Source organism: Xenopus tropicalis, chromosome 8, assembly GCF_000004195.4.
Source record: "Xenopus tropicalis strain Nigerian chromosome 8, UCB_Xtro_10.0, whole genome shotgun sequence".
In the NCBI taxonomy this organism is placed as follows: Eukaryota; Metazoa; Chordata; class Amphibia; order Anura; family Pipidae; genus Xenopus; species Xenopus tropicalis.
The window spans coordinates 1,147,247-1,170,880 of NC_030684.2; the positions used below are offsets into that span (position 1 = coordinate 1,147,247).

A 23,634-nucleotide genomic window follows, 5' to 3' on the forward strand; every position below is an offset into this window, starting at 1 on the left:
CCATAGTGTTTCCCTTAGACAGTACAGTATGGGGGTACAGCTTATTGTGTGCCCAGAACATTCCTTCTCTGTATATTTGTATTTATATATATGGGTAGGGGGTGCCATAGTGTTTCCCTTAGACAGTACAGTATGGGGGTACAGCTTATTGTGTGCCCAGAACATTCCTTCTCTGTATATTTGTATTTATACATATGGGTAGGGGGTGCCATAGTGTTTCCCTTAGACAGTACAGTATGGGGGTACAGCTTATTGTGTGCCCAGAACATTCCCTCTCTGTATATTTGTATTTATACATATGGGTAGGGGGTGCCATAGTGTTTCCCTTAGACAGTACAGTATGGGGGTACAGCTTATTGTGTGCCCAGAACATTCCCTCTCTGTATATTTGTATTTATACATATGGGTAGGGGGTGCCATAGTGTTTCCCTTAGACAGTACAGTATGGGGGTACAGCTTATTGTGTGCCCAGAACATTCCCTCTCTGTATATTTGTATTTATACATATGGGTAGGGGGTGCCATAGTGTTTCCCTTAGACAGTACAGTATGGGGGTACAGCTTATTGTGTGCCCAGAACATTCCCTCTCTGTATATTTGTATTTATACATATGGGTAGGGGGTGCCATAGTGTTTCCCTTAGACAGTACAGTATGGGGGTACAGCTTATTGTGTGCCCAGAACATTCCCTCTCTGTATATTTGTATTTATACATATGGGTAGGGGGTGCCATAGTGTTTCCCTTAGACAGTACAGTATGGGGGTACAGGTTATTGTGTGCCCAGAACATTCCCTCTCTGTATATTTGTATTTATACATATGGGTAGGGGGTGCCATAGTGTTTCCCTTAGACAGTACAGTATGGGGGTACAGCTTATTGTGTGCCCAGAACATTCCCTCTCTGTATATTTGTATTTATACATATGGGTAGGGGGTGCCATAGTGTTTCCCTTAGACAGTACAGTATGGGGGTACAGCTTATTGTGTGCCCAGAACATTCCCTCTCTGTATATTTGTATTTATACATATGGGTAGGGGGTGCCATAGTGTTTCCCTTAGACAGTACAGTATGGGGGTACAGCTTATTGTGTGCCCAGAACATTCCCTCTCTGTATATTTGTATTTATACATATGGGTAGGGGGTGCCATAGTGTTTCCCTTAGACAGTACAGTATGGGGGTACAGCTTATTGTGTGCCCAGAACATTCCCTCTCTGTATATTTGTATTTATACATATGGGTAGGGGGTGCCATAGTGTTTCCCTTAGACAGTACAGTATGGGGGTACAGCTTATTGTGTGCCCAGAACATTCCTTCTCTGTATATTTGTATTTATACATATGGGTAGGGGGTGCCATAGTGTTTCCCTTAGACAGTACAGTATGGGGGGGGGGGCTGCATTACTCACACGCTCCCCAGTGACAGACACACTTACAGAGCCGCTGGGATTCAGTAATGAAGCAAACTCATGGCTTCGGCTCTAAAGCTGCCAGTAAAGCTGATTTACTTCCCCAGTTACTGGGGGGGGGGGGGGGGGGTCCCTAACCATTAAGCACATAACAAGGGGCTGCTAAATGGGAGGGAGGGGGGGCTGCTAAGCGCAATAATAACAGCGTTGGGCCCATATCCCGCCCCACTGGCGCTACTGCTACTGACTCAGCTTTGCTAATGCCCCGTGTATAACATACCCCCCCCCCCCCCAGCTCTCAGATTCTTACACAAAAGCCCCTCATTTCCCTGTGGAAAGATACACAGTTCCCCAAATGTAATTAGATAAGGGAATACCCCCCTCACTGAGGTACAAGTGTAACTAATCAGCTAAATGGGTCCCATTGGGGGAGTGAGTTTTGCAGGTTAAAGGGCAACTTCACCTTCAGTAGCTAAAAAAAATACCCAGAAATGTGTTCAAACTTCACAAAACCCGCCAAGTCTAGTAATGTGGGAGGGGCGTGTAGGGGGGGCGTGGCCACAGCGTCTCAATGTTGTACGGAATAGCCTCTCACTCTCAGCTCCTCCCCCTTCCCTCCGTGTCCCACAATCCCCTCTGAGCCGCCCCGGCCCCGCCCCCACACACACATTAACCCTCAGTTCCCCACTTCCCGCTCTCTCGCAGGTACTTCCGGCCGCAGCGCTGGTCACGGGGTGTGCGCGTCACGGAGAGGGACCCGGAAGCGGAAGTGGATGTTGTTGCTACGGGAGGAGAGATGGTGAGACAATATTATCCGATGCGCTGAGTGCGCTGTACCCGGGGATGGTGTGGGGGTGGGTTTGGGGGGGGCCCGGGAAGGGTTTGTGGGGGTCCCCTGGGGTGCGGGGGTATCGGGGTGGGGGGGGGAGTCCCCTCACATTGCTATTGGCTGTATCCAGCGCCTTAACCCTGTGTGTATCCCCTGTGTGTGTGTGTAGCCCCGCCCCCTGTGTGTATCCCCGCCCCTTGTGTGTAGCCCCGCCCCCTGTGTGTATTGTACTAATGGGCCCCACAGGTACAGGGGGTTATACTGTGTCACACTGGCACTGCCCCCCCAGCATTGTACTAATGGGCCCCACGGGTACAGGGGGTTATACTGTGTCACACTGGCACTGCCCCCCCAGCATTGTACTAATGGGCCCCACGGGTACAGGGGGTTATACTGTGTCACACTGGCACTGCCCCCCAGCATTGTACTAATGGGCCCCACGGGTACAGGGGGTTATACTGTGTCACACTGGCACTGCCCCCCCAGCATTGTACTAATGGGCCCCACGGGTACAGGGGGTTATACTGTGTCACACTGGCACTGCCCCCCCAGCATTGTACTAATGGGCCCCACGGGTACAGGGGGTTATACTGTGTCACACTGGCACTGCCCCCCCAGCATTGTACTAATGGGCCCCACGGGTACAGGGGGTTATACTGTGTCACACTGGCACTGCCCCCCAGCATTGTACTAATGGGCCCCACGGGTACAGGGGGTTATACTGTGTCACACTGGCACTGCCCCCCAGCATTGTACTAATGGGCCCCACGGGTACAGGGGGTTATACTGTGTCACACTGGCACTGCCCCCAGCATTGTACTAATGGGCCCCACGGGTACAGGGGGTTATACTGTGTCACACTGGCACTGCCCCCCAGCATTGTACTAATGGGCCCCACGGGTACAGGGGGTTATACTGTGTCACACTGGCACTGCCCCCCAGCATTGTACTAATGGGCCCCACGGGTACAGGGGGTTATACTGTGTCACACTGGCACTGCCCCCCAGCATTGTACTAATGGGCCCCACGGGTACAGGGGGTTATACTGTGTCACACTGGCACTGCCCCCAGCATTGTACTAATGGGCCCCACGGGTACAGGGGGTTATACTGTGTCACACTGGCACTGCCCCCCCAGCATTGTACTAATGGGCCCCACAGGTACAGGGGGTTATACTGTGTCACACTGGCACTGCCCCCCAGCATTGTACTAATGGGCCCCACGGGTACAGGGGGTTATACTGTGTCACACTGGCACTGCCCCCCCAGCATTGTACTAATGGGCCCCACGGGTACAGGGGGTTATACTGTGTCACACTGGCACTGCCCCCCAGCATTGTACTAATGGGCCCCACGGGTACAGGGGGTTATACTGTGTCACACTGGCACTGCCCCCCAGCATTGTACTAATGGGCCCCACGGGTACAGGGGTTATACTGTGTCACACTGGCACTGCCCCCCCAGCATTGTACTAATGGGCCCCACAGGTACAGGGGGTTATACTGTGTCACACTGGCACTGCCCCCCCAGCATTGTACTAATGGGCCCCACGGGTACAGGGGGTTATACTGTGTCACACTGGCACTGCCCCCCCAGCATTGTACTAATGGGCCCACGGGTACAGGGGGTTATACTGTGTCACACTGGCACTGCCCCCCAGCATTGTACTAATGGGCCCCACGGGTACAGGGGGTTATACTGTGTCACACTGGCACTGCCCCCCAGCATTGTACTAATGGGCCCCACGGGTACAGGGGGTTATACTGTGTCACACTGGCACTGCCCCCCAGCATTGTACTAATGGGCCCCACGGGTACAGGGGGTTATACTGTGTCACACTGGCACTGCCCCCCAGCATTGTACTAATGGGCCCCACAGGTACAGGGGGTTATACTGTGTCACACTGGCACTGCCCCCCAGCATTGTACTAATGGGCCCCACGGGTACAGGGGGTTATACTGTGTCACACTGGCACTGCCCCCCAGCATTGTACTAATGGGCCCCACGGGTACAGGGGGTTATACTGTGTCACACTGGCACTGCCCCCCAGCATTGTACTAATGGGCCCCACGGGTACAGGGGGTTATACTGTGTCACACTGGCACTGCCCCCCAGCATTGTACTAATGGGCCCCACAGGTACAGGGGGTTATACTGTGTCACACTGGCACTGCCCCCCAGCATTGTACTAATGGGCCCCACGGGTACAGGGGGTTATACTGTGTCACACTGGCACTGCCCCCCAGCATTGTACTAATGGGCCCCACAGGTACAGGGGGTTATACTGTGTCACACTGGCACTGCCCCCCCAGCATTGTACTAATGGGCCCCACGGGTACAGGGGGTTATACTGTGTCACACTGGCACTGCCCCCCAGCATTGTACTAATGGGCCTCACAGGTACAGGGGGTTATACTGTGTCACACTGGCACTGCCCCCCAGCATTGTACTAATGGGCCCCACGGGTACAGGGGGTTATACTGTGTCACACTGGCACTGCCCCCCCAGCATTGTACTAATGGGCCCCACAGGTACAGGGGGTTATACTGTGTCACACTGGCACTGCCCCCCAGCATTGTACTAATGGGCCCCACGGGTACAGGGGGTTATACTGTGTCACACTGGCACTGCCCCCCAGCATTGTACTAATGGGCCCCACGGGTACAGGGGGTTATACTGTGTCACACTGGCACTGCCCCCCCAGCATTGTACTAATGGGCCCCACGGGTACAGGGGGTTATACTGTGTCACACTGGCACTGCCCCCCAGCATTGTACTAATGGGCCCCACGGGTACAGGGGGTTATACTGTGTCACACTGGCACTGCCCCCCAGCATTGTACTAATGGGCCCCACGGGTACAGGGGGTTATACTGTGTCACACTGGCACTGCCCCCCAGCATTGTACTAATGGGCCCCACGGGTACAGGGGGTTATACTGTGTCACACTGGCACTGCCCCCCAGCATTGTACTAATGGGCCCCACGGGTACAGGGGGTTATACTGTGTCACACTGGCACTGCCCCCCAGCATTGTACTAATGGGCCCCACAGGTACAGGGGGTTATACTGTGTCACACTGGCACTGCCCCCCCAGCATTGTACTAATGGGCCCCACGGGTACAGGGGGTTATACTGTGTCACACTGGCACTGCCCCCCAGCATTGTACTAATGGGCCCCACAGGTACAGGGGGTTATACTGTGTCACACTGGCACTGCCCCCCAGCATTGTACTAATGGGCCCCACGGGTACAGGGGGTTATACTGTGTCACACTGGCACTGCCCCCCCAGCATTGTACTAATGGGCCCCACGGGTACAGGGGGTTATACTGTGTCACACTGGCACTGCCCCCCCAGCATTGTACTAATGGGCCCCACGGGTACAGGGGGTTATACTGTGTCACACTGGCACTGCCCCCCAGCATTGTACTAATGGGCCCCACGGGTACAGGGGGTTATACTGTGTCACACTGGCACTGCCCCCCAGCATTGTACTAATGGGCCCCACGGGTACAGGGGGTTATACTGTGTCACACTGGCACTGCCCCCCCAGCATTGTACTAATGGGCCCCACGGGTACAGGGGGTTATACTGTGTCACACTGGCACTGCCCCCCAGCATTGTACTAATGGGCCCCACAGGTACAGGGGGTTATACTGTGTCACACTGGCACTGCCCCCCCAGCATTGTACTAATGGGCCCCACGGGTACAGGGGTTATACTGTGTCACACTGGCACTGCCCCCCCAGCATTGTACTAATGGGCCCCACGGGTACAGGGGGTTATACTGTGTCACACTGGCACTGCCCCCCAGCATTGTACTAATGGGCCCCACGGGTACAGGGGGTTATACTGTGTCACACTGGCACTGCCCCCCAGCATTGTACTAATGGGCCCCACGGGTACAGGGGGTTATACTGTGTCACACTGGCACTGCCCCCCCAGCATTGTACTAATGGGCCCCACGGGTACAGGGGGTTATACTGTGTCACACTGGCACTGCCCCCCAGCATTGTACTAATGGGCCCCACGGGTACAGGGGGTTATACTGTGTCACACTGGCACTGCCCCCCAGCATTGTACTAATGGGCCCCACGGGTACAGGGGGTTATACTGTGTCACACTGGCACTGCCCCCCCAGCATTGTACTAATGGGCCCCACGGGTACAGGGGGTTATACTGTGTCACACTGGCACTGCCCCCCCAGCATTGTACTAATGGGCCCCACGGGTACAGGGGGTTATACTGTGTCACACTGGCACTGCCCCCCAGCATTGTACTAATGGGCCCCACGGGTACAGGGGGTTATACTGTGTCACACTGGCACTGCCCCCCCAGCATTGTACTAATGGGCCCCACGGGTACAGGGGGTTATACTGTGTCACACTGGCACTGCCCCCCAGCATTGTACTAATGGGCCCCACGGGTACAGGGGGTTATACTGTGTCACACTGGCACTGCCCCCCAGCATTGTACTAATGGGCCCCACGGGTACAGGGGGTTATACTGTGTCACACTGGCACTGCCCCCCAGCATTGTACTAATGGGCCCCACGGGTACAGGGGGTTATACTGTGTCACACTGGCACTGCCCCCCCAGCATTGTACTAATGGGCCCCACGGGTACAGGGGGTTATACTGTGTCACACTGGCACTGCCCCCCAGCATTGTACTAATGGGCCCCACGGGTACAGGGGGTTATACTGTGTCACACTGGCACTGCCCCCCAGCATTGTACTAATGGGCCCCACGGGTACAGGGGGTTATACTGTGTCACACTGGCACTGCCCCCCAGCATTGTACTAATGGGCCCCACGGGTACAGGGGGTTATACTGTGTCACACTGGCACTGCCCCCCCAGCATTGTACTAATGGGCCCCACGGGTACAGGGGGTTATACTGTGTCACACTGGCACTGCCCCCCAGCATTGTACTAATGGGCCCCACGGGTACAGGGGGTTATACTGTGTCACACTGGCACTGCCCCCCAGCATTGTACTAATGGGCCCCACGGGTACAGGGGGTTATACTGTGTCACACTGGCACTGCCCCCCCAGCATTGTACTAATGGGCCCCACGGGTACAGGGGGTTATACTGTGTCACACTGGCACTGCCCCCCCAGCATTGTACTAATGGGCCCCACGGGTACAGGGGGTTATACTGTGTCACACTGGCACTGCCCCCCCAGCATTGTACTAATGGGCCCCACGGGTACAGGGGGTTATACTGTGTCACACTGGCACTGCCCCCCCAGCATTGTACTAATGGGCCCCACGGGTACAGGGGGTTATACTGTGTCACACTGGCACTGCCCCCCCAGCATTGTACTAATGGGCCCCACGGGTACAGGGGGTTATACTGTGTCACACTGGCACTGCCCCCCAGCATTGTACTAATGGGCCCCACGGGTACAGGGGGTTATACTGTGTCACACTGGCACTGCCCCCCAGCATTGTACTAATGGGCCCCACGGGTACAGGGGGTTATACTGTGTCACACTGGCACTGCCCCCCAGCATTGTACTAATGGGCCCCACGGTACAGGGGGTTATACTGTGTCACACTGGCACTGCCCCCCCAGCATTGTACTAATGGGCCCCACGGGTACAGGGGGTTATACTGTGTCACACTGGCACTGCCCCCCAGCATTGTACTAATGGGCCCCACGGGTACAGGGGGTTATACTGTGTCACACTGGCACTGCCCCCCCAGCATTGTACTAATGGGCCCCACGGGTACAGGGGGTTATACTGTGTCACACTGGCACTGCCCCCCCAGCATTGTACTAATGGGCCCCACGGGTACAGGGGGTTATACTGTGTCACACTGGCACTGCCCCCCAGCATTGTACTAATGGGCCCCACGGGTACAGGGGGTTATACTGTGTCACACTGGCACTGCCCCCCAGCATTGTACTAATGGGCCCCACGGGTACAGGGGTTATACTGTGTCACACTGGCACTGCCCCCCAGCATTGTACTAATGGGCCCCACGGGTACAGGGGGTTATACTGTGTCACACTGGCACTGCCCCCCAGCATTGTACTAATGGGCCCCACGGGTACAGGGGGTTATACTGTGTCACACTGGCACTGCCCCCCCAGCATTGTACTAATGGGCCCCACGGGTACAGGGGGTTATACTGTGTCACACTGGCACTGCCCCCCAGCATTGTACTAATGGGCCCCACGGGTACAGGGGGTTATACTGTGTCACACTGGCACTGCCCCCCAGCATTGTACTAATGGGCCCCACGGGTACAGGGGGTTATACTGTGTCACACTGGCACTGCCCCCCAGCATTGTACTAATGGGCCCCACGGGTACAGGGGGTTATACTGTGTCACACTGGCACTGCCCCCCAGCATTGTACTAATGGGCCCCACGGGTACAGGGGGTTATACTGTGTCACACTGGCACTGCCCCCCAGCATTGTACTAATGGGCCCCACGGGTACAGGGGGTTATACTGTGTCACACTGGCACTGCCCCCCAGCATTGTACTAATGGGCCCCACGGGTACAGGGGGTTATACTGTGTCACACTGGCACTGCCCCCCAGCATTGTACTAATGGGCCCCACGGGTACAGGGGGTTATACTGTGTCACACTGGCACTGCCCCCCCAGCATTGTACTAATGGGCCCCACGGGTACAGGGGGTTATACTGTGTCACACTGGCACTGCCCCCCCAGCATTGTACTAATGGGCCCCACGGGTACAGGGGGTTATACTGTGTCACACTGGCACTGCCCCCCAGCATTGTACTAATGGGCCCCACGGGTACAGGGGGTTATACTGTGTCACACTGGCACTGCCCCCCAGCATTGTACTAATGGGCCCCACGGGTACAGGGGGTTATACTGTGTCACACTGGCACTGCCCCCAGCATTGTACTAATGGGCCCCACGGGTACAGGGGGTTATACTGTGTCACACTGGCACTGCCCCCCAGCATTGTACTAATGGGCCCCACGGGTACAGGGGGTTATACTGTGTCACACTGGCACTGCCCCCCAGCATTGTACTAATGGGCCCCACGGGTACAGGGGGTTATACTGTGTCACACTGGCACTGCCCCCCAGCATTGTACTAATGGGCCCCACGGGTACAGGGGGTTATACTGTGTCACACTGGCACTGCCCCCCAGCATTGTACTAATGGGCCCCACGGGTACAGGGGGTTATACTGTGTCACACTGGCACTGCCCCCCAGCATTGTACTAATGGGCCCCACGGGTACAGGGGGTTATACTGTGTCACACTGGCACTGCCCCCCAGCATTGTACTAATGGGCCCCACGGGTACAGGGGTTATACTGTGTCACACTGGCACTGCCCCCCAGCATTGTACTAATGGGCCCCACGGGTACAGGGGGTTATACTGTGTCACACTGGCACTGCCCCCCAGCATTGTACTAATGGGCCCCACGGGAACAGGGGGTTATACTGTGTCACACTGGCACTGCCCCCCAGCATTGTACTAATGGGCCCCACAGGTACAGGGGGGTTATACTGTGTCACACTGGCACTGCCCCCCAGCATTGTACTAATGGGCCCCACGGGTTACAGGGGGTTATACTGTGTCACACTGGGCACTGCCCCCCAGCATTGTACTAATGGGCCCCACGGGTACAGGGGGTTATACTGTGTCACACTGGCACTGCCCCCCAGCATTGTACTAATGGGCCCCACGGGTACAGGGGGTTATACTGTGTCACACTGGCACTGCCCCCCCAGCATTGTACTAATGGGCCCCACGGGTACAGGGGTTATACTGTGTCACACTGGCACTGCCCCCCCAGCATTGTACTAATGGGCCCCACGGGTACAGGGGTTATACTGTGTCACACTGGCACTGCCCCCCCAGCATTGTACTAATGGGCCCCACGGGTACAGGGGGTTATACTGTGTCACACTGGCACTGCCCCCCCAGCATTGTACTAATGGGCCCCACGGGTACAGGGGGTTATACTGTGTCACACTGGCACTGCCCCCCCAGCATTGTACTAATGGGCCCCACGGGTACAGGGGTTATACTGTGTCACACTGGCACTGCCCCCCAGCATTGTACTAATGGGCCCCACGGTACAGGGGGTTATACTGTGTCACACTGGCACTGCCCCCCAGCATTGTACTAATGGGCCCCACGGGTACAGGGGGTTATACTGTGTCACACTGGCACTGCCCCCCCAGCATTGTACTAATGGGCCCCACGGGTACAGGGGGTTATACTGTGTCACACTGGCACTGCCCCCCAGCATTGTACTAATGGGCCCCACGGGTACAGGGGGTTATACTGTGTCACACTGGCACTGCCCCCCAGCATTGTACTAATGGGCCCCACGGGTACAGGGGTTATACTGTGTCACACTGGCACTGCCCCCCAGCATTGTACTAATGGGCCCCACGGGTACAGGGGGTTATACTGTGTCACACTGGCACTGCCCCCCAGCATTGTACTAATGGGCCCCACGGGAACAGGGGGTTATACTGTGTCACACTGGCACTGCCCCCCAGCATTGTACTAATGGGCCCCACGGGTACAGGGGGTTATACTGTGTCACACTGGCACTGCCCCCCAGCATTGTACTAATGGGCCCCACGGGTACAGGGGGTTATACTGTGTCACACTGGCACTGCCCCCCCAGCATTGTACTAATGGGCCCCACGGGTAGAGGGGTTATACTGTGTCACACTGGCACTGCCCCCCCAGCATTGTACTAATGGCCCCACGGGTACAGGGGGTTATACTGTGTCACACTGGCACTGCCCCCCCAGCATTGTACTAATGGGCCCCACGGGAACAGGGGGTTATACTGTGTCACACTGGCACTGCCCCCCCAGCATTGTACTAATGGGCCCCACGGGTACAGGGGTTATACTGTGTCACACTGGCACTGCCCCCCCAGCATTGTACTAATGGGCCCCACGGGAACAGGGGGTTATACTGTGTCACACTGGCACTGCCCCCCAGCATTGTACTAATGGGCCCCACGGGTACAGGGGGTTATACTGTGTCACACTGGCACTGCCCCCCAGCATTGTACTAATGGGCCCCACGGGTACAGGGGGTTATACTGTGTCACACTGGCACTGCCCCCCCCAGCATTGTACTAATGGGCCCCACGGGTACAGGGGGTTATACTGTGTCACACTGGCACTGCCCCCCAGCATTGTACTAATGGGCCCCACGGGTACAGGGGGTTATACTGTGTCACACTGGCACTGCCCCCCCAGCATTGTACTAATGGGCCCCACGGGTACAGGGGTTATACTGTGTCACACTGGCACTGCCCCCCAGCATTGTACTAATGGGCCCCACAGGTACAGGGGGTTATACTGTGTCACACTGGCACTGCCCCCCAGCATTGTACTAATGGGCCCCACAGGTACAGGGGGTTATACTGTGTCACACTGGCACTGCCCCCCCAGCATTGTACTAATGGGCCCCACGGGTACAGGGGTTATACTGTGTCACACTGGCACTGCCCCCCCAGCATTGTACTAATGGGCCCCACAGGTACAGGGGTTATACTGTGTCACACTGGCACTGCCCCCCCAGCATTGTACTAATGGGCCCAACGGGTACAGGGGGTTATACTGTGTCACACTGGCACTGCCCCCCCAGCATTGTACTAATGGGCCCCACAGGTACAGGGGGTTATACTGTGTCACACTGGCACTGCCCCCCAGCATTGTACTAATGGGCCCCACAGGTACAGGGGGTTATACTGTGTCACACTGGCACTGCCCCCCCAGCATTGTACTAATGGGCCCCACGGGAACAGGGGGTTATACTGTGTCACACTGGCACTGCCCCCCCAGCATTGTACTAATGGGCCCCACGGGTACAGGGGGTTATACTGTGTCACACTGGCACTGCCCCCCCAGCATTGTACTAATGGGCCCCACGGGAACAGGGGGTTATACTGTGTCACACTGGCACTGCCCCCCAGCATTGTACTAATGGGCCCCACGGTACAGGGGGTTATACTGTGTCACACTGGCACTGCCCCCCAGCATTGTACTAATGGGCCCCACGGGTACAGGGGGTTATACTGTGTCACACTGGCACTGCCCCCCCCAGCATTGTACTAATGGGCCCCACGGGTACAGGGGGTTATACTGTGTCACACTGGCACTGCCCCCCAGCATTGTACTAATGGGCCCCACGGGTACAGGGGGTTATACTGTGTCACACTGGCACTGCCCCCCCAGCATTGTACTAATGGGCCCCACGGGTACAGGGGTTATACTGTGTCACACTGGCACTGCCCCCCAGCATTGTACTAATGGGCCCCACAGGTACAGGGGTTATACTGTGTCACACTGGCACTGCCCCCAGCATTGTACTAATGGGCCCCACAGGGTACAGGGGGTTATACTGTGTCACACTGGCACTGCCCCCCCAGCATTGTACTAATGGGCCCCACGGGTACAGGGGGTTATACTGTGTCACACTGGCACTGCCCCCCCAGCATTGTACTAATGGGCCCCACAGGTACAGGGGTTATACTGTGTCACACTGGCACTGCCCCCCAGCATTGTACTAATGGGCCCCACAGGTACAGGGGTTATACTGTGTCACACTGGCACTGCCCCCCAGCATTGTACTAATGGGCCCCACGGTACAGGGGGTTATACTGTGTCACACTGGCACTGCCCCCCAGCATTGTACTAATGGGCCCCACGGGTACAGGGGGTTATACTGTGTCACACTGGCACTGCCCCCCAGCATTGTACTAATGGGCCCCACGGGTACAGGGGGTTATACTGTGTCACACTGGCACTGCCCCCCCAGCATTGTACTAATGGGCCCCACGGGTACAGGGGGTTATACTGTGTCACACTGGCACTGCCCCCCAGCATTGTACTAATGGGCCCCACGGGTACAGGGGGTTATACTGTGTCACACTGGCACTGCCCCCCCAGCATTGTACTAATGGGCCCCACGGGTACAGGGGGTTATACTGTGTCACACTGGCACTGCCCCCCCAGCATTGTACTAATGGGCCCCACGGGTACAGGGGGTTATACTGTGTCACACTGGCACTGCCCCCAGCATTGTACTAATGGGCCCCACGGGTACAGGGGGTTATACTGTGTCACACTGGCACTGCCCCCCCAGCATTGTACTAATGGGCCCCACGGGTACAGGGGTTATACTGGTCACACTGGCACTGCCCCCCAGCATGTGTACTAATGGGCCCCACGGTACAGGGGTTATACTGTGTCACACTGGCACTGCCCCCCAGCATTGTACTAATGGGCCCCACGGGTACAGGGGGTTATACTGTGTCACACTGGCACTGCCCCCCCAGCATTGTACTAATGGGCCCCACGGGAACAGGGGGTTATACTATGCCAGCCTGGCACCTTTTAGGGTAGAAGCAAGAGATGGAAAGGGTAAAGACACTCTGCCCATGGGAAGGAATGATACTCAGAAGCTCACAATCTATGAGGAATAGGACCCCCCCCTCCCCATGTTGCAACAGGCACATTTCCCTTCCTGATCCCCTTAGTACAAATAGTAGTGGGGATAGGGCACAGCCACTGTGGCAGTTACTGATGGGGGGGTTCTTTGTTGCCCCAGGAGAGTGAATTTTCAGACGCGGACCTGACTGCGGCCGGGGACACGGAGGATGGAGAGAACGCCCCGGTGTATTGTATCTGCCGAAAGCCGGATATCAACTGCTTCATGATGTGAGAAATACACGTGTGTGATTGGGGGGGGGGTCATTCCATAGCAACATGCACCCCTCATCTAGCCAGGGGGGGCGTTAATGCCACTAACAGCCCATATAATGCCCCTAAGCTGACACCGTGCCCACTGCAGCCTGATCTCTATCCTGGTTTGTCTCTCGGCAGCGGCTGTGACAACTGTAACGAATGGTTCCACGGGCACTGCATCAACATCACCGAGAAGATGGCAAAGGCCATACGAGAGTGGTACTGCGTGCAATGCCGAGGTAAGCACCAAGGGGCATTATGGCAGGGGCGGGGGGTGTGGGAGGCAGTTCCGGTGGGGGTTAGAGGCCGGTAGGGCGGGGGATGTGGGGGGCAGTTCCGGTGGGGGTTAGAGGCCGGTAGGGGCGGGGGATGTGTGGGGGCAGTTCCGGTGGGGGGTTAGAGGCCGGTAGGGGCGGGGGTGTGGGAGGCAGTTCCGGGTGGGGGTTAGAGGCCGTAGGGGCGGGGGATGTGGGGGCAGTTCCGGTGGGGGTTAGAGGCCGGTAGGGGCGGGGATGTGGGGCAGTTCCGGTGGGGGTTAGAGGCCGGTAGGGGCGGGGGATGTGGGGGGCAGTTCCGGTGGGGGTTAGAGGGCTCGGTAGGGGGCGGGGGATGTGGGGGCAGTTCCGGTGGGGGTTAGAGGCCGGTAGGGGCGGGGGATGTGGGGGCAGTTCCGGTGGGGATTAGAGGGCCGGTAGGGGCGGGGGATGTGGGGGGCAGTTCCGGTGGGGGGTTAGAGGCCGGTAAGGTGCGGGGGATGTGGGGGGCAGTTCCGGTGGGGGTTAGAGGCCGGTAGGGGCGGGGGATGTGGGGGGCAGTTCCGGTGGGGGGTTAAGAGGGCCGGTAGGGCGGGGGATGTGGGGGGCAGTTCCGGTGGGGTTAGAGGCCGGTAGGGGCGGGGGATGTGGGGGGCAATTTCCGGTGGGGTTAGAGGCCGGTAGGGGCGGGGGATGTGGGGGCAGTTCCGGTGGGGGTTAGAGGCCGGTAGGGGCGGGGGATGTGGGGGGCAGTTCCGGTGGGGTTAGAGGCCGGTAGGGGCGGGGGATGTGGGGGCAGTTCCGGTGGGGGTTAGAGGCCGGTAGGGGCGGGGGATGTGGGGGGCAGTTCCGGTGGGGGTTAGAGGCCGGTAGGGGCGGGGGATGTGGGGGGCAGTTCCGGTGGGGTTAGAGGCCGGTAGGGGCGGGGGATGTGGGGGGCAGTTCCGGTGGGGGTTAGAGGCCGGTAGGGGCGGGGGATGTGGGGGGCAGTTCCGGTGGGGGTTAGAGGCCGGTAGGGGCGGGGGATGTGGGGGGCAGTTCCGGTGGGGGTTAGAGGCCGGTAGGGGCGGGGGGATGTGGGGGGCAGTTCCGGTGGGGTTAGAGGCCGGTAGGGGCGGGGGATGTGTGGGGCAGTTTCCCGGTGGGGTTAGAGGCCGGTAGGGGCGGGGGATGTGGGGGGCAGTTCCGGTGGGGGTTAGAGGCCGGTAGGGGCGGGGGATGTGGGGGGCAGTTCCGGTGGGGGTTAGAGGCCGGTAGGGGCGGGGGATGTGGGGGGCAGTTCCGGTGGGGGTTAGAGGCAGTAGAAATATATAAAGGTGTGCCTTTTGCCCACGTGCCAGACAAACACCCGCACCTTGAGATCAAATACAGACACAAGAAGTCGAAGGAGCGCGAGAGAGAAACGGAAAAGGATGAAAATGAAGAGACTGCAAAAAATGAAAAAAAGAAAAGCGGCAGCACCAGCAGCAGCAGCAACAAGGTACCCCGGGTAGGTACCTAATGTGTATTTACCTATATACCTGTGCTGCTGTACGTACAGGCTATGAGCAAACTTAGGGGGCTGTTCCTGCTGAATTGTGCTTAGTACAGGGGAATCCCTATGTGCCATAGTTTTATGGTATCTCTCTGTACAGGCTATGAGCAAACTTAGGGGGCTGTTCCTGCTGAATTGTGCTTAGTACAGGGGAATCCCTATGTGCCATAGTGTTATGGCATCTCTCTGTACAGGCTATGGGCAAACTTAGGGGGCTGTTCCTGCTGAATTGTGCTTAGTACAGGGGAATCCCTATGTGCCATAGTTTTATGGTATTTCTCTGTACAGGCTATGAGCAAACTTAGGGGGCTGTTCCTGCTGAATTGTGCTTAGTACAGGGGAATCCCTATGTGCCATAGTTTTATGGTATCTCTCTGTACAGGCTATGAGCAAACTTAGGGGGCTGTTCCTGCTGAATTGTGCTTAGTACAGGGGAATCCCTATGTGCCATAGTGTTATGGTATCTCTCTGTACAGGCTATGGGCAAACTTAGGGGGCTGTTCCTGCTGAATTGTGCTTAGTACAGGGGAATCCCTATGTGCCATAGTTTTATGGTATCTCTCTGTACAGGCTATGGGCAAACTTAGGGGGCTGTTCCTGCTGAATTGTGCTTAGTACAGGGGAATCCCTATGTGCCATAGTTTTATGGTATCTCTCTGTACAGGCTATGAGCAAACTTAGGGGGCTGTTCCTGCTGAATCGTGCTTAGTACAGGGGAATCTCTATTCCAGTCCAGTTTGCACCCAGACACTCAGTAGAACTCACATTGTAGGGCTGGAGGTTCCATGATATGGGGGTACGGAGTCAGTAAGACATGTGGGGGTGCCCGTGGCCATACTGACTCGCCGTTCCCGTTACAGCAGCAGATTAAGCGCTCGGCGCGCATGTGTGGCGAGTGTGAGGCGTGTAGCCGTACAGAGGACTGCGGCCAATGTGACTTCTGCAGAGACATGAAGAAGTTTGGGGGGCCCAATAAGATTCGGCAGAAGTGTCGGCTGCGCCAGTGCCAAGTCAGGGCGAGGGTAAGTAGACGTGCCCCTGTCTCTCCCGGGGCAGAATGGCCTCTCCTTTCCGCCCCAGTGGTGCCTGGATATTCCATTCTCCTTCTCCAGAAAATGCTGCGGGTGAAGGACGACGACCTGTCCTTGTTCCGGGACACCCCAGAGCCCAGCAGCCTGGCCGGGTCGCTGTCCGACGATGACTTGCCGCTGGACCCAGAACTCTACCAGGAGCTGTGTGCCGGGGGAGCCTTCGACGACCATAACCTGGTGAGCTTCCCCACACGGGTACTGGGTGCCGTTCCGCATACGGTTCCTTCCAAACGGTTCTGACCTGTGTGCTGTCTCCACAGCCGTGGCTCAGCGACACCGACGACACGCCCTTTCTGGACTCAGTTATGAGGAAGAGAGCGGTGAAAGTGAAACACGTGAAGAGGAGGGAGAAGAAGGCAGATAAGAAGGTATGGATGCCAGAGTAGGCACGTGCCCCCTGTGTGTATGGTGGGGGGCATAGGGGGTACAGAGGCAAAGCTGAAGGGGGGAGCCTGGGGTGTCTTCCTTTTATATCTTAACCACTGGGGGGCATTTGGGTTCCAATGACATCTGTTCAAAGGTTGCATGGTATCTGCCCCAGGGTGCAGGGATGCCGAGCCTTGGCCATTTATTTTCCCCCATGGTAAGACAGCTGGCACAGTGACCCCCCATTTCCTCCCATTCAGAAGGATGAGAAGTACAAGAGACATAAGCAAAAGCAGAGGCACAAGGATAAGACCAAACACTCGGAGCGAACGGAGATCAGAGACTTCTCGTCCCTGCGCCAGTGCCTGGGGCCCAGTTGCGTGCAGCCCGCCCGGTCCAGCTCCAAGTACTGCTCCGATGACTGCGGCATGAAACTGGCAGCCAAGTGAGTGCCCCTTCCCTTCCTTCTCTCGTACCTTTGCCCGTAGATCCCTGACGGATCCGTCTCTATTCTGCCGACAGTCGCATCTACGAGATCCTCCCGCAGCGCATCCAGCAGTGGCAGCAGAGCCCGTGTGTGGCAGAGGAGCAGGGCAAGAAGCTGCTGGAACGAATCAGGCGGGAGCAGCAACAGGCCAGAACCAAGCTCCAGAACATGGAGAGCCGCTTCCACGAACTAGAGGCTCTCATCAGCAAAGCCAAACAGCAGCAGATCCGAGAGGATGAGGAGGTCAGTGGGAACCGGGGCACTTTGCAGGGGGGGGGGGGCAGGACATGTGCACTGTGTGATGGGGGGCAGAGTAGGGCAACTGCTCATCTGCCCTTTCTATCGCCACCAGACCAACGAAGGGGACAGCGACGATACGGACCTACAGATTTTCTGTGTCTCTTGTGGCCACCCCATCAACCCGAAAGTTGCCCTGCGGCACATGGAGCGCTGTTACGCCAAGGTAAGTAGGGCTGTAGCTCTGCAACTGGTTGGTGGTGGCATTTAGTTACGGTTATGCCAGTACAGTAGGTGCGCGGTATCCTCATTCTCTTGTCTCTCTAGTATGAAAGTCAGACCTCCTTCGGCTCCATGTACCCCACACGGATCGAAGGGTAAGTGATGTCATGGTGTCTGCCCCCATAGATTCCTTACTACCCCTCAAGCCTTTATCACCCATGTGTGCCCACTGACTATGGCACCTATGTGTTTTTTTTTTTTTGCCAGAGCAACGCGGCTATTTTGCGACGTGTACAACCCGCACAGTAAGACCTACTGCAAGCGGCTCCAGGTTCTGTGCCCTGAGCATTCTCGCGACCCCAAGGTACCGTAGCAGTTGCCGGGTCCCCGGCCTCACTGGTGTTTTTCTCCTGCTCCTTGTGACCCATGTCTTGCCCTCAGGTGCCCGCGGATGAGGTATGTGGCTGCCCCATGGTGAAGGACGTGTTCGAGCTGACCGGGGATTTCTGCAGGGTTCCCAAAAGAAAGTGCAACCGCCATTACTGCTGGGAGAAACTGCGCCGCGCAGAGGTGGATTTAGAGCGAGTTCGCTTGGTACGACCTTTATATTCCATTTACCCCTGAGCTTGTGAGTGGGGCAGTTAACTCCCATTCCAGAGTTAGTGAGTAGCAGATACCCTTTAGCAAGAGTGCAACCCACTGTGCCATAGAGATGATCGGTATGAGGGCATACGGGGGTGGCAGTGAGGTCCGTATTCCATGTTAGGGCGTCTTTTTAACCCTTCGCCCTGTTGCTGTCTTTCCCTTTGCAGTGGTACAAGCTGGACGAACTGTTTGAGCAGGAGCGGAATGTGCGGATGGCGATGACTAACCGGGCCGGCCTCCTGGCTCTCATGTTGCACCAGACCATCCAACACGACCCGGTCACCACGGACCTGCGCACGCACACGGAGCGCTGAGGAGGATTTTGTATATTAGTGCAGCTCAATTTGTGACATTTTTATATAGAAAACGTGAGGTTCTTATATACGGGGTTAGTTTCTTTTATCCAGAGTGGTTGACACTTTAGTATATGGGAAGCCGAGAGATGTTATTGGGCCAGGGACTGTCTGCGTCGCCATTTGTGTTTGCTGTTAGGATGACATTCTCTTACTATGGAGAATGACCCCCATCATACGCAGTTACACTGGGCACGGTTTGGGGTTCGTATGGGGATCAGAGACCAGGCAGGACACGAAGGCAGCTCCCAGGAATCTCTATATGCTAAATCCCTGCAGATATCGGCCAATCACAGGAAGTCTAGCTCACAGCACCTATCCAATCCCATGCGCTAACAGCACTGATTTGGTTCCGCTACCAGTACGGTGATAAACTACATGTGACTCGGACTCTTCCCTCCTTGCCCAGTTCCTGCTGAAATGCACCGAATGCACAAAATCCTCTTCCATCCCTTTTTCTCGGGTCAGCCCAGAGTTTGCTCGTTATGAGACTGGGGCAGAAAGGCAGTTCTATATGGGGGCCGCAGTGGGTGGGGTAGAGCTGGAATACCATCAGGCGTAGGTTCAGTCGCACCCGGGCAGGGCGTAGGTGCCATGTGGGGTGATGGCGTCGGTATGACAGAACCAGGCGGGACTGGGCCAGTGGGAAAGTACCACAGCTATTTATTATTCTATATATGTTCCTGTTATTTTGCCAATAAAACCTCTCTTGTTTTTATACGTCTGGGAATGTTGCGCGCTGATACGATGCTGAATCCCAGATCCTGCAGGTCGCACAGCGATTATGGGCAAGTGGCCGTCACACTTGGCCTTATTATCCCCAGTCTTGTCACAGTGTGGGGGTACATCTCCTTTCTGCCACCTTGGCCTATGTGACCAGCTTTACGAACCCAAAATCTCCATTCACACAGCATGTGATTGGGCAGGAGCGGGACCAGAGCAGTTTGGCCGGAGGATCATCTCAGCCTGAAAACTCAGGACCTAAATGCTCAATCCCTCGAAAGTCAGACATTTTAAGCAAAGTAATGGGGCAAACCATCAAACTTCCACTTCTTCCAGACATTTTGCCCAAAGACTTCCTGCCATCTGGAGGTTCAGAAGCTCTCTTGAACCTATGGAGATGAGAAGGCTTCTGTCAGGCAACTCGGACATTGCAAGCGACTTGGAGACCATCTACCACCGAGGCTTGTGAAAAGAAGGGTTGCAAGCTCTAATCTTCAAGGAATGTAATGGAAATCTTGCCGATCACCACAAAGTTCCAGTTCAGCCAGTATATGAAATGACACTTAGCATCACTTCCTTCAAGGTCCAGGTCTCAGCTGTGAACAGAACTCCTATTTAAGGGACCTGGGTCCCCCCCTGGGACTTGAGTTTGGTCATTAGCTACTTAAAGAATAACTTCTTCCAACCTCTGGTGTCCATAGGTCTGACCCGGAAGACAGTGTTCCTAGTAGTGGTTCAGCCATGACAGAGCAGCGTTATGACCCAATCCAGTCTCCGTGTTCCACATTAGCCAGGAGATCATCTTCCCAGTGCATCTCCCAAGTCCCTCAGAACAGCAGGAACAAGATGTCCGCACACAAGGTCCAGTCACAATGCTCAAATGTTACGTTCACAGAACACTCTCTTGTTCCTTATGGTGGGCATAGAGTAATGTTCCATTGCCAGATGGTTTGTTGCCACCACCATAGAGACAGGGGCCAAAGCAGGGAAGGCACCCTGTCACCTAGAAACCTTCCTGGAGATAATATGCATGGTGGCAACATGGTCTTCACAAATATAATGCTGTGGCCTGTGATGGGCCGCCCTTGGGCAGGAAGGTACTACGAACAGTACGAGTCGTACGTCAGTCATCTTCCTGTTGCGGCGCCTCAATCTTGTTAGTTATTTTCAATCCGTTACCAACAATCTCTTGCTGGGCCCGTACTGGCATGGCACAATAGATGAGGGTGCCGGGTCGCTGTTGTGCCACTGGGTTCTTTCCTTGTGAACAGGGGTGTATTTAAGTCTGGTGTTGCCCTAGTCAAATGCGTGACATCACATGCACCGCCATTGCAAAAGGGATGTCATATGCCCCGTTACATCACTTTCACAGAGCCTGCTGCCCCCTAGCTCCGTCACCAGATTACCTATTGAAATCCGCAGTGGAGGCCGGGGGCATATTTTTTTTTTAAATAAAAAAATATATATATTTTGACACCGGAGGGCCGGCCCCCAAAACATGCCGCCCTAAACACAGGCCCTAGGGTGCCTTATTATAAATACCCCCCTGCTTTTTGACATTAGGGGCCTACACAGAAAAGCCCCGTAAAAATCTGTTCTGTCTCCTTCCGACGAACGTTCGGACATCGGTCCTACGTTTAACTGCAACGATCTTACATTCAGCCTGAAAGTGTAGGAAAAGCTCTAAAAATACCAAATGGGAGGAAGTTCTGAACATGAAATAGTTACAGGCACCAATCGTACGGACGTGACGTCCCGGAAACACATTGTGGGGCCCCCGAGGGAATCGTCAGACACGCACAGACATTATCGTTATCCGGCCAAAATTGTCTAATCTGTCCCATCGACTAAACAACCAATCTCCATGGCATAAAATTTATCAGGACAATAATTTGGAGTCTACACATAGTCTGTTTTGTATAATTATATCGGTGCGTGTATGGCCAGCCTAAGGGTAGGCAGAGGAGGCAGCTGCCTGGGGGCAAGTGGGAGGGGCCATGGGCAGATTGCAAGTACGGGTGCAGCAGGCCTAGTATCACTTTGGACACAAATACTACTTGCCCCAGTAGGACCTATTACAGTACTAACTCTATATGGTGCCTATGGCAGTTCTGGCGTACGAATGGCCATGAGTGATCCCAGGGGAAACCCGAACAAACCCCTTAACACAGACCCAGTTAATCCCTGCTGGGGCCCCTCAACACAGACCCAATAAGAAGCCCATACGAACCCTTGTTGGAACCCCCTCACCAGAGACCCAGTAAGAAGTCCATAAGAACCCCTCACCCCAGTAAGAAGCCCTTACAGACCCCCGCTGGGGCCCCTCACCCCAGTAAGAAGCCCTTACAGACCCCCGCTGGGGCCCCCACCCCAGTAAGAAGCCCTTACAGACCCCCGCTGGGGCCCCTCACCCCAGTAAGAAGCCCTTACAGACCCCCCGCTGGGGCCCCCACCCCAGTAAGAAGCCCTTACAGACCCCCCCCGCTGAGACCCCCACCCCAGTAAGAAGCCCTTACAGACCCCCCAGCTGAGACCCCTCACCCCAGTAAGAAGCCCTTACAGACCCCCGCTGGGACCCCTCACCCCAGTAAGAAGCCCTTACAGACCCCCAGCTGGGACACCTCACCCCAGTAAGAAGCCCTTACAGACCCCCCCGCTGGGGCCCCTCACCCCAGTAAGAAGCCCTTACACACACATACCCCCCCCCCGCTGGGGCCCCTCACCCCAGTAAGAAGCCCTTACAGACCCCCGCTGGGGCCCCTCACCCCAGTAAGAAGCCCTTACACACACACACACACACCCCCCCCCGCTGGGGCCCCTCACCCCAGTAAGAAGCCCTTACAGACCCCCGCTGGGACCCCTCACCCCAGTAAGAAGCCCTTACAGACCCCCCCCGCTGGGACCCCTCACCCCAGTAAGAAGCCCTTACAGACCCCCCGCTGAGGCCCCTCACCCCAGTAAGAAGCCCTTACAGACCCCCCCCCGCTGGGGCCCTCACCCCAGTAAGAAGCCCTTACACACACACACACACCCCCCCGCTGGGGCCCCTCACCCCAGTAAGAAGCCCTTACAGACCCCCGCTGGGACCCCTCACCCCAGTAAGAAGCCCTTACAGACCCCCGCTGGGACCCCTCACCCCAGTAAGAAGCCCTTACAGACCCCCCCCGCTGGGACCCCTCACCCCAGTAAGAAGCCCTTACAGACCCCCCGCTGGGGCCCCTCACCCCAGTAAGAAGCCCTTACAGACCCCCCCGCTGGGGCCCCTCACCCCAGTAAGAAGCCCTTACAGACCCCCGCTGGGGCCCCTTACCCCAGTAAGAAGCCCTTACAGACCCCCCCCGCTGGGGCCCCTCACCCCAGTAAGAAGCCCTTACAGACCCCCCGCTGGGGCCCCTCACCCCAGTAAGAAGCCCTTACAGACCCCCGCTGGGACCCCTCACCCCAGTAAGAAGCCCTTACAGACCACCCCGCTGGGGCCCCTCACCCCAGTAAGAAGCCCTTACAGACCCCCCCGCTGGGGCCCCTCACCCCAGTAAGAAGCCCTTACAGACCCCCGCTGGGGCCCCCACCCCAGTAAGAAGCCCTTACAGACCCCCCCGCTGGGGCCCCTCACCCCAGTAAGAAGCCCTTACAGACCCCCCCGCTGGGGCCCCTCACCCCAGTAAGAAGCCCTTACAGACCCCCCCCGCTGGGGCCCCTCACCCCAGTAAGAAGCCCTTACAGACCCCCCCGCTGGGGCCCCTCACCCCAGTAAGAAGCCCTTAC

At 56.7% G+C, this 23,634-nt stretch overlaps 1 protein-coding gene across 2 annotated transcripts; it reads left to right on the forward strand.

Moving 5' to 3' along the window:
- The first annotated feature begins 2,083 nt into the window (after positions 1 to 2,083).
- cxxc1 (CXXC finger protein 1) lies at positions 2,084 to 19,866 on the forward strand. 2 transcript variants are annotated; one of them, XM_031891396.1, is made up of 14 exons: positions 2,102 to 2,205; positions 13,821 to 13,930; positions 14,096 to 14,196; positions 15,552 to 15,691; positions 16,606 to 16,767; positions 16,858 to 17,013; positions 17,097 to 17,204; positions 17,463 to 17,647; positions 17,725 to 17,932; positions 18,042 to 18,152; positions 18,254 to 18,303; positions 18,416 to 18,512; positions 18,590 to 18,742; positions 18,961 to 19,866. In XM_031891396.1, exons 1-14 carry the CDS (start codon positions 2,203 to 2,205, stop codon positions 19,105 to 19,107), a joined length of 1,731 nt encoding a protein of 576 aa, XP_031747256.1. In that variant the 5' UTR covers positions 2,102 to 2,202; the 3' UTR covers positions 19,108 to 19,866. The 2 variants fall into 2 exon arrangements, with proteins under 2 accessions (XP_031747257.1, XP_031747256.1); XM_031891397.1 differs by having other exon boundaries at positions 2,084 to 2,205; positions 15,552 to 15,700; positions 16,606 to 17,013.
- The last annotated feature ends 3,768 nt before the right edge of the window (positions 19,867 to 23,634 follow it).

Excerpts from the sequence above, each read along its gene's own strand:
- cxxc1 (XM_031891397.1), top strand. Across the intron at positions 13,931-14,095 it reads GATATCAACTGCTTCATGAT|CGGCTGTGACAACTGTAACG; the intron begins GTGAGAAATACA and ends GTCTCTCGGCAG. Across the intron at positions 15,701-16,605 it reads GCAGCAACAAGGTACCCCGG|CAGCAGATTAAGCGCTCGGC; the intron begins GTAGGTACCTAA and ends TTCCCGTTACAG.